The sequence below is a fragment of the Bison bison genome, unplaced genomic scaffold (genome assembly GCF_000754665.1).
Source record: "Bison bison bison isolate TAMUID 2011002044 unplaced genomic scaffold, Bison_UMD1.0 scf7180017864533, whole genome shotgun sequence".
Classification (NCBI taxonomy): domain Eukaryota; kingdom Metazoa; phylum Chordata; class Mammalia; order Artiodactyla; family Bovidae; genus Bison; species Bison bison.
Window position 1 is genome coordinate 9,397,091 of NW_011495082.1, and position 11,644 is coordinate 9,408,734.

Genomic DNA, 11,644 nt, shown 5'->3' on the forward strand with positions numbered 1-11,644 from the left:
TCTCCTGCCTCTCACAGTTGGGAGGCTCTGAACAATCACATGTGGCCGGAAAAACCTATTCAGGCAGGCTAGAGGATTTCCAAAGGAGTTTGTAGGTTAAACACTGTCACACCCAGGAATTATTAACTGGAGCTGTAAGCTAACTCTTTTTTCAGAGAGAGGTAGTGGGGGACAGCCCCTGGTAAAGTCAGAGGTGTAGGTGAAAGCACAAAGCAGAAAGTAGGCAGACTCTGGTTTTGGGGGTAGATGCTCGAGAATTTCCAGGGGGACTCCTGAGGCTCGATCCCGCCTTTGCGTATGCCGAGCCTCCTTCCTCATGACCTTTGCCACGGGCGGAGTGCCTCATGCTGGCTCCCAGCAGTGATAGAATTCTAGTTGAGCTATTCCAGATCCTGAAAGATGATGCTGTGGAAAGTGCTGCACTGAATATGCAATATGCACTCAATATGCAATATGCTGGCTCCCGGCAATTATCTCATAGTATGAGATTTACTATATCTCAGGCATGAAAAGAAATTTCAAAAAGGAACATTCTCCACTAAACCATAAAATAAGCTTTAAAAATAAATATTAAGAATCAAAAGAAAACAAGTAACTACAGTTCATCATTTATATGCCACTTAAAAGTTCCATGGCTGCAGGCAAGCACTTTCACATAGCACCGGTGCTGCCCTGCAAGGCTTCCCTCCAGGCACCAAAGAGCAACAATATTGAGGCCAATCCTGAAGGCAGGACCGCAGACTGGCATCTGAGCAGAGGTGGCAGCCCTGTTCTGCTGGTGCCTCTCCTGTCTTAGGTCTGTTTCCTCAGATATAATCCTGTGGATAGAATGCCCTTTCTGGAGACACCCCTGACACCAGCTGCCAGTACATCCAAAGAGTGAGGGCACACAGGCCCCTGGTGAGCCTGGAATGTAGCGCAGTTAGAAGCACTGGTCTCACTGCCCACCGGACGAGTCTTAAATAAATCAGCGATGCTCAGTCATTAGAATATATTCATCTAAGTGTTTATTTAAAATACAAATTCTTTTTAAAGTTTTTAAGCTATAGTGGCTTCATTCTTTATTTCTATTTTTTTGTCTGTGCCTTGAGGCATGTGGGATGTTAGTTCCCTGACCAGGGATCAAACCTAAATCCCCTGTGATGGAAGCATGGAGTCTTAACCACTGGACCACCAGGGAAGTCCCTAAAATACATATTCTTGTTCTTCCCCTCACCATCAAAATTACGAATGAATAGGTCTATAGTGGTGCCAAGGAATCTTCATTTTAGCACCTTCCTTTCCTTCCCAACCCCTGTAAAAAGTTTCTTTGTAAGAAATACTGAATCGGACTAAGTTCCTTGAGGAACAGAACCTTTATTTATTATACATGGACCAGAGTAGACATTTAGTAATATTGACTGACATATTTCTATTTCAATTGACATTTTTACTGGTAAGTTACTAGATATAGAGATAGTGCTTTCAGCTACACATTAAAACTCCAACCAAAATGGCTTATATGTAAGGACATTGATTAGTTCACATTAAAAATCTAGAATTCTGTTAATTTGGAGGCTTAACATCATCATCAAGTACTCAAGTGTTTTCAGTCCTTCTTCCCAGCTATCCTTTTTCCCCTCATGATCACAAGATGGCTTTAGCAGTTCCAGGCATCACACACAGACATGACAATATCCAGGAAAGAAAAGGGAAGTTTCTTTCTGGGAATCTCTTCTTAAGGGCTTCCCTAGTAGCTCAGTTGGTAAAGAATCTGCCTGCAGTGCAAGAGACCCGGGTTTGATCCTGGGTCAGGAAAATTCCTTGGAGAAGGAAATGGCAACCACTCCAGTACTCTTGCCTGGAGAATTCCAAGGACAGAGGAACCTGGTGGGCTGCAGTCCATGGGATTGCAAAGAACTGGACATGATCTTTTAGGATAATCTCTTTTTAAAGGCAAGCAACCTTACTCAGAAACCCCACAGTAGGCTTCCCCTTGCATTTCACCGGCCAGTATTGCTTCACGTGGTCCTCCCTAAACCAATGGCATCTCAGCCCCGAATAATGGGACCACCAAGATTAGCTTGTGCCCTGCCCCGACCCACCCTGAAGGACCTAGGGGACAGGAGGATGAACCAAATCAGGCCGAAGCAGGGATGGCTATTAGGAAGGTAACCAACAGTGTCTGCCATACTGAGAATATCTAAGAGAAAACAAATTCTAAACGTTGATGGGAATGCAGCATGATTTACAAAAGTCTATATAGAAACCCCATGGACTATACAGTCCAGGGAATTCTCCAGGCCAGAATACAGGAGTGGGTAGCCTTTCCCTTCTCCAGAGGATCTTCCCAACCCAGGGATCAAACCCAGGTCTCCCGCATTGCAGGTGGATTCTTTACCAGCTGAGCCACCAGGGAAGTCCAGAACAGAAGAACGGGGATGAAATACTCTTTCACTGGCAAATCCAGGCTGCAGGTTGTCAGGAGAACAGAAAGAAGCCCCAGCTCAAGGAAAACAAGGACTAGAGCTGCAGTCCACCGCTAGGCTGTGTGTCACGGTCCACAGGGCCTGACATCCCCTTCTCCTCTGCCTGTGACTCATCAGTCCCAGCCAGGGCAGCACTGTCAGCTCGGCGGGGGTTTAAAGAAATGGGCTTTCTATGTACGAGGTCCCATCTGGTAATTTTCCAGAAAAACATTTTTTGAGCCAAATGAGTGCTGGATGGAATCTGACTGATGAAACCCTTAGCTAAATCGTCTCTGCTCCTCAGACGTGCAGGTGATAGGAGAGATGAATCTCAGCCAGACCAACGTTAAATATTTCATACTGCGCGGGAAAGCAAACTGTACACCTTGAGGCTCTGACAGCTTGCAGCTTTGTGGAACCATTTTTTTTCCTCCAATTTTCTAACAACGGGGCCTTAAGGAAACAGTCCAGCTAGAGCGACCAGTCAGTCAACGAATAGTTTATTGGCCACCTACTATGTGCCAGGCACTCTTCTCAGCATTGGGGACACTGTGGAGAACAAGTCAGACAAAGTGCCTGCCTTCAGGGAACTTCCAGTCTTGTGATGCAGGGCAGAAAATACACACAAACAAGTGAATTAGATGATGTCAAGGTAATGACAGATGTTATGAAGAAGACGAAATGGGCTACTACAATCGAAAGTGACTGAGTGGGAGGTTTGTCTGAGGAGGGGGTGCTGAAGCTGATGCCTAAAGAATGGGGAGCAGGCAGCCATGAAGATACTGTAGGGAAGAGCTTTCCCAGCGGAAGGAATAGCAAGTGCCAAGGCTCTTAGCTGGGAACTGCCTGGCATGCCTGAGGAACAGAAAGAAGGCCTGCATCATTGAGTGAGGGTGAGCAGAGGGAAGAGCAGGAGGAGATGAGGCTGGGAAGGAGAAAAAAAGATTTTATTTCCAGAGAACGGATGAGCCTTCAGAGGGTTTTCAGGAGGCAAGCTCTATCTTCACATTTTACAATGACTACTCTTAGCCGTTGTGTGGAAGACAAGGAGGCAAAAGTAGAGGATAATAGCGGCTGTGACAGAGAGCAGAAGAAAGAACTATAGAGAGAGAGGACATGAAGCCTGAGGACCCTCCTGTGTGTCGTTTCTGTTGTCACTCTGTCAGGCCACATCAGGAGCATTAATTAAGGTGTGTCCTCTGCTTCTGTTTTTTATCTCTTAGAATGACAGGAATGTATGGGAGTAGAGGTTAACATTGGATTTTGGAGACAGACAAGAGATTTTCATTCTGACTCTTCACACTTCTGAGTTGTATGACTGCTCCTATGCCTGTCTGGTAGATGTTCTCAGTCTTCTCTCCCAAAGCACTAATTCATTCTTCAGCTATCTCCTGTCTGTCATAGTTATCCCACCTTTTTTGTTTCTTTAACTATTTTCATGTCTAATATTTCTACTTGTTTTTCTTTTTTTTTTTTCATTTTGCCAATATCTTCCCATATCTTCACTTCTAATATTTTTGTTCACTTTTTAGAAACAATTTCTTATTGTGTGAAAGTGAAAGTCACTCAGTTGTGTCTGACTCTTTGTGACCCCATGGACTGTAGCCCGCCAGGCTCCTCTATCCATGGAATTCTCCAGGCTAGAATACTGGAGTGGGTAGCCATTCCCTTCTCCAGGAGATCTTCCCAACCTAGGAATCAAACCTGGGTCTCCTGCATTGCAGGCAGATTCTTTACCAGCTGAGCTACTAGGAAGCCCTCTTATTACATATAACTTGGTAATTCTCTTCTATAAGAATCTATAATCCAGTAGTCCTGGAAGGAGGGCATGGCAACCCACTCCAATATTCTTGCCTGGAGAATTCCCATGGACAGAGGAGCCTGGCAGGTTGTAGTCCCTGGGATCACAAAGATTTGGACATGACTGAGACTAAGCACTGCACATAATCTAGTAGATTGTTTATTTGTTGGCTAATTGGTTTTTTGAGCCTGTGCTCCTCAAAGTTGTGATATTTTGGCTTGTGGGTTCATTTTTCCCTGAAGATTTCAGCCAAATCCTGTTCACCAATGAAGTCTTGTTAGCTCCAATGAGCTTGGGAGGCGGGGTGTGCGTGAGTGCCAGACTAAAACCATCATCAGCCACCCCCTATCCTACAGAATAACTTTTCCCATCAGGTCTTCTCCTCTTGCTCCTAAAAAAGAAGCAACATTGGAAGAGCAGTTGCTTTCCCATCCCTGGAACATGTAGATGTAGTGAGATCTTACATTATTTGAAAAATGTTTTGGCTTTGCCTTCTTTTCAGAGCTAATCGAGGACAAACTAATGTATAGGAGAAGAAGCTCTTAGCAAGATTTCTAGGGATCTGGAAACTTTCCCCCCTTAATATTAAGAGTATTTGATTGGGGTATAATTAATATGCATTAAAAATATGCAAAGTCTATATCTCAGTGGACTTTGACAAATACAGTTAACCATGTAACAGCCACTCAAATCAAAATATAGGACATTCTGGAAGCATTCTATTTCCAAGAAGCCAGCTGGATGACTGTGACAGGGTGGTGGTCTTTGAATGACCTAAAGTTTCCTGGTGCTCCATTTGTCAAGAGGTGGATCTTCACTCACTTTGAATATAGGTATAACTTAGTGACTTGCTTCTAGAGAATGAGCTCAAGCAAAAGATACAAGGTACGACTACAGAGACTAGGTCACAAAAATAAGCAAAGAAAATTAAATAAAGAAAAATGCACAACAAAAGTTACTTGTTCTCCAAAATGTTTATCTGTGAAGGGAAGGAGTAATTTGCTCATGCCAGTAGGAGTTATTGGGATTTTATGTGTTTCTTTATCCTAATAACTAAATAGCCCTAGTCTTTGTATTTTTCTTTTCTTTTCTTTTTTTTAATTTTATTTTTAAACTTTACATAATTGTATTAGTTTTGCCAAATATCAAAATGAATCCATCACAGGTATATATTTTTCTTTTCTAATTCATTGTTTTCTTTTACTTTTTGTTGAACTTCTAACTCTTTTATTAATCTTTGCCTTTGACCTATCATTTCTCCCAGCAGTTAGAAAGCAGCTCACTTCTCAATATAGGATCATCAGGCATTAAATTTATGTGGATCCAGTTTGGCTTATTAGAATAGCGGGTCGAATGTAGAACAATCCCTGCTTGAGAAACATGAAAAATGGATGACACAAGATCAAGGCTTAAGTCAGATCCAGTTCTCAGATGAGGCATAAACCAAGATTCTCAGCATGCAGGGTTTAAAGTCCTACCAAACTCCTCCTCTCGGGGGAGAACATACAGGCGTACAAGGGCAGCTGCGAGTTCTGGTTCTGGCTCCTCTAGCTCACCCTTGTAAAGTCCCCGTGTTGTTTCCTTTTCTGGACCAGGGGTCATTCTTTTCTTCCTGCCATTCCAAACACCCAGAGAAGTCAGCTAGAAGACAGACTGAACAATCAGGACCGCACCATAGCTTTCCTCCTTGAGCAAGCCTTCCGCATCAAGGAGGACATCTCTGCCTGTCTTCAGGGGACCCACGGCTTTCGCAAGGAGGAGTCGCTTGCCAGGAAGCTCCTGGAAAACCACATCCAGACCATCACCAGCATCGTCAAAAAACTCAGCCAGAATATTGAGGTAGTTCTTTATTTCCCATGTCTTGGCACCACTGCTTGACAAAGATTCTCAGCCGTCAGGGGCAGTCTTCAACTAGAGAAATGAGTCCCTATTATTTAACTTAAATGATTACCATTTAGTTACCCCAGAGGGAAACAGTCAATATTTTAACTCCTCATGTCATTCAACCTCTACTTTTTGTAGAAGGAAATTCTGTTCAAAACTTGTTGAATGTCTCTTTGTGACAGCAAAGACAATTGTTTAACATTAAATGTCAGACATTGTGCTAAGGTGCTTATTTTAGTCTAACTCTCTAAGATTCTATGAATGTGATCGTTTCAAATAGAGGTTTTCATAAGGTAGTTGCAATGCTCGTTCATAGACACATCACATATGACCCCCCAAATCTCTGTGACCCCCATCTCCTGCTCCTCTCTCCTTCACTCTGGCTACACTGTGCTCCCAGCACTTCCTAGAACACCCCAAACATGCTCCAGCCTCAGGGCCTTTGCACTTGCTATGAACTCTGGGTGGATCATCTTCTCCTAGACAATTCTGTGAAGTATTCTTCATTCCCATCAGGTCCCTTGTCAGAGAGCATTTCCTTGACGTGCCAACAGTCACAATCTCCCTTAAAGCCCACCCTATTTTTATCCATAGTGCTTATCACAAACCACCACGCTCTAAACTTACTTATTGTGTTTCTGCTCCTAAGATATAATCTCTGCGAGGGCAGAGACTTCATTTTGTTCACTGCCAAATCCCACATCAAACTGACAACAGTGTATGAGAGGTCATCAGTGATCTGTCAATATTTCCTGAACAGATGGATGAATGAATGATGTTTAAGGTATTAAAGGAAAAATAGTATTTCTGATCAAAAGAGAAAATGATTGTGTTAAACCAAGATGAGCAGATTCTTACCACAGATCTTTCAGAGTTTTTAAAGTACCAGTGAGGATGATGAATCTCAGATAGCAACTTTCAGGCACAAGTTTCAGAGAAAAAACTTAAAAACTCTGGCCTTATATGTGTGGAATTTTGAGAACTGACAACAATGCCCTCACACAATATATGCCCTTTTCTCCTATTAGATAGTGGATTAGACAAAAACCATGAGATTGATCCAGAAATGACTTACTCATGACTTTGTATTTAATCCTAAGGATATCTGTTAACATATTTTCTATCTGTAGACCCCATAATGCATTTGAGGGAGTGTGAAAAGTAAAAAAATCTTGGTGAGCCATTAAAAGGCACTTTATTGATATTTAGTACATCCTGAATTGCCGGCAGTGCCTAAAGAGGCAATGTTACTTCTCAAGGTGGGCAAAGGTGTTTCCAGGCACGATGAACTGTCATGAAAGTAAGGAGAGATATGGGATTCAGTGCCATTGAGATGATGGGAAAATCAAGCGTAGCACAGGCACTAAAAGAAGATCCTAATTTAGGCGTCAAAGTGAAAGTGAAGTCTCTGTCATGTCTGACTCTTTGCGACTCCATGGACTGTAGCCCACCAGGCTCCTCTGTCCATGGAATTTTCCAGGCAAGAATACTGGAGTGGGTTGCCATTTCCTTCTCCAGGGGGATCTTCTTGACCCAGGGATCAAACCCAAGTATCCTGCATTGCAGGCAGGCACTTTACCATCTGAGCCATGAGGACTGTCAATTTAGGAGACAAAACTTCTAGGTAATTGAAAAGATAACAGCATTCTTAGAAATATCAAAAGGCTTCTAGAATGTTCTATATTATTATTTCAGTGGTTGTTACATAGCCAATTATATTTTTCAAAATCTATCCAGAAATATGCTTTGATTTATATATTTTAATACATATTAATTATATCCCAATAAAATACTCTTAGCATTAAGGGGAAAAACATTTCCAGATACTAGAAATCTTGCTAAAAGTTTATTTTCCTATCTTTGACTATCTCTGAAAAAAGACAAAGCCAATACTTTTTTCCCAAATACTATAAAATCTCAAAATATTTGCAGTCCTGTTAAGGGTTTGGCATATAGAAGAAAAATGACAAGGACTGGTCTGATTGTGCAGAAAACTGAATTAGGAAATATTTAAAGGTTGTAAATGGGCTTGCTCTTGGAAGAAAAGCTATGACAAACCTAGACAGTGTGTTAAAAAGTACAGACATTACTTTGCCGACAAAGGTCTGTATAGTCAAAGCTATAGTTTTTCCAGTAGTCACGTATGGATGTAAGAACTGGACCATAAAGAAAGCTGAGAGCCAAAGAATTGATGCTCTTGAACTGTGGTGTTGGAAAATACTCTTGAGATTCCCTTGGACTGCAAGGAGATTAAACCAGTCAATTCTAAAGGAAATCAGTCCTGAATATTCATTGGAAGAACTGATGCTGAAGCTCCAAATACTTTGACCATCTGATGCAAAGAGTAGACTCATTGGAAAAGACCCTGATGCTGGGTAAGAATGAAGGCAGGAGGAGAAGGGGATGACAGAGGATGAGATGGTTGGATGGCATCATTGACTCAATAAACATGAGTTTGAGCAAGCTCCAGGAGATAGCGAAGGACAGGGAAGCCTGGCATGCTGCAGTCCACGGGGTGGCAAAGAGTCAGATACAACTGTAGCAATTTAGCACAGCACACAGCACAAATGTTGTAGATATGAAGTTAAAAGATTATGAAGAAGAAACTACTAAACTACCTTTAGTAAATAACTAAGACTATAAAGTAATAAGTATTTAGATAAATGGTTGCTATTCAAATATTTTTTAAAAACCTAGTAAGTCAGCCCATTTTTAAATCAGCCAGCAAGATAGAATCAAGTGTGATCAGAAGTTTGTCTTGGGTTTTCAAAAGAAATGAAAAAAAATTTGTTTAATCAACCATAATTGTAGCAGTTCAGTTGCTTATTCCCTTTTAAAGTCAAAATATTTCTTTCTTAAGCTGGCAGCTCATTAAAGATTGAAAATCAATTTATTTTTAATTTAGGAAAAGACAGTTTCATGAACAACATGGCTTTATTGTGTTTTTTCCCCCAAGTTACATTAATAAAAGCGATACTTATTCATTGTAATTATTTGCAAGTTTAGGAAATAAATTTAAAACCTAGGAAAAATTTCTCATAATTTCACCACTAAATGACAATTGCTACAAGCACCCAGATGCATCTGCCTCTGGTCTTTCCAGGCATTCCCTTTAGGAAGCTCAGACTATTGTTTGTAAGCATACCTTTAATATAAAATTATATCATAAACTCTTTCATAGGTCATTAAAAGTTCTTTGTATGGTGCATAAATCATGGTTAGATTATTTATTCTCTTAATATTTAAATGTCTTTGCACATAAATGTATCTACATTTGTATTATTTCTATTGTATATGTTTTTAGAAGTGGAATTACTGGGGTAAGAACACTGTAAAAACTCTTGACATTTATTGCCAAATTGGTTTCCAGAATGTTTGTATCTATGTATACTTCCATCAGCCTTATACAAGACTTCCATTAGCTTCCATTACCTTTTTTCACTACACCTCTGCCAGCATTGAGATTTACTGTTTTTAATCACTGCTGATTGATGGGATAGAAATAACATCTTTCTCTTTTTTTCACCTTTTAAAAACAACTATAACAGTTTCCATTTTCTCTGCTGATATTCTGTTAATATCGTTTGCAGATTTAGTGCTTTTCAGTTCTTATTTATGGGTTTTTTAAATTAAAAATAATAAGCAGGGATGCTTTGGTAAATGTTTAAAAATCAGCAGTTTTTTCCTGGGGGATAAAATGCCTGGTTTATAGTGTTTGCCTATTTCCATGGTGTAAATACATTCACTGTGATTGATTTCAAAAACCAATTGATGGGAGCTTTCCTAGTGGCTCAGTGGTAAAGAATATGCCAGCCAATTCAGGAGACACGTGTTTGACTCCTGACTGGGAAGATCCCACATGCCGTGGAGCAACTGAGCTCATGCACCACAACAATTGAGCCTGTGCTCTAAAGCCCAGGATCCACTAGTGAGCCCACGTGCTGCAACTACGAAGCTCACAAGCCCTAGAGCCATGCTGCAAAACAAGAAAGGCACTGCAATGAGAAGCCAGAGAGAAGCACCCCGCTTGCCACAAGTAGAGAAAGCCTGTCTATAGCCATGAAGACCCAGCACAGCCAAAAATGAAATAAAAATAAATAAAATTATTTTAAAAACCAGTTGATGTTACTAAACAAAAAGATGGGAAGAGACATACATACGCAATTGGCTCTCAAGAATAGGTGTATACTGATTGCAACACACAATGGAAACCCTCGGCGGTAACCCTTGTTACAAATGTTCTCTGTTTGTTGTTTATATCTTAATTTTATTTATCAGATCAGATCAGTCGCTCAGTCGTGTCTGACTCTTTGCAACCCCATGAATCGCAGCACGCCAGGCCTCCCTGTCCATCACCAACTCCCAGAGTTCAATCAGACTCACGTCCATTGAGTCAGTGATGCCATCCAGCCATCTCATCCTCTGTCGTCCCCTTCTCCTCTTGCCCCCAATCCCTCCCAGCATCAGAGTCTTTTCCAATGAATCAACTCTTCGCATGAGGTGGCCAAAGTACTGGAGTTTCAGCTTTAGCATCATTCCTTCCAAAGAAATCCCAGGGCTTATCTCCTTCAGAATGGACTGGTTGGATCTCCTTGCAGTCCAAGGGACTCTCAAGAGTCTTCTCCAACACCACAGTTCAAAAGCATCAATTCTTCAGCGCTCAGCCTTCTTCACAGTTCAACTCCTCACATCCATGCATGACCACAGGAAAAACCATAGCCTTGACTAGACGAACCTTTGTTGGCAAAGTAATGTCTCTGCTTTTCAATATGCTATCTAGGTTGGTCATAACTTTCCTTCCAAGGAGTAAGCGTCTTTTAATTTCATGGCTGCAGTCACCATCTGTAGTGATTTTGGAGCCCAGAAAAATAAAGTCTGACACTATTTCCACATCTATTTGCCATGAAGTGATGGGACCAGATGCCATGATCTTCGTTTTCTGAATGTTGAGCTTTAAGCCAACTTTTTCACTCTCCACTTTCACTTTCATCAAGAGGCTTTTTAGTTCCTCTTTACTTTCTGCCATAAGGGTGGTGTCATCTGCATATCTGAGGTTATTGATATTTCTCCGGGCAATCTTGATTCCAGCTTGTGTTTCTTCCAGTCCAGCGTTTCTCATGATGTACTCTGCATAGAAGTTAAATAAACAGGGTGACAATATACAGCCTTGACGAACTCCTTTTCCTATTTGGAACCAGTCTGTTGTTCCATGTCCAGTTCTAACTGTTGCTTCCTGACCTGCATACAGATTTCTCAAGGTGGTCTGGTATTCCCATCTCTTTCAGAATTTTCCACAGTTTATTGTGATCCACACAGTCAAAGGCTTTGGCATAGTCAATAAAGCAAAAATAGATACTTTTCTGGAACTCTCTTGCTTTTTCCATGATCCAGCGGATGTTGGCAATTTGATCTCTGGTTCCTCTGCCTTTTCTAAAACCAGCTTGAACATCAGGAAGTTCACGGTTCACATATTGCTGAAGCCTGGCTTGGAGAATTTTGAGCATTACTTTAC

General features: G+C 41.2%; 1 protein-coding gene across 1 annotated transcript in view; it reads left to right on the plus strand.

Moving 5' to 3' along the window:
• The window catches only part of FAM81B (family with sequence similarity 81, member B), a 58,412-nt gene that overhangs the window by 12,538 nt on the left and 34,230 nt on the right, over positions 1–11,644 (plus strand). Inside the window, exon 3 of the mRNA XM_010831941.1 lies at positions 5,844–6,087. Within this exon, the coding sequence (XP_010830243.1) occupies positions 5,844–6,087 (244 nt within the window). The remainder of the gene's footprint in view (positions 1–5,843; positions 6,088–11,644) is intronic.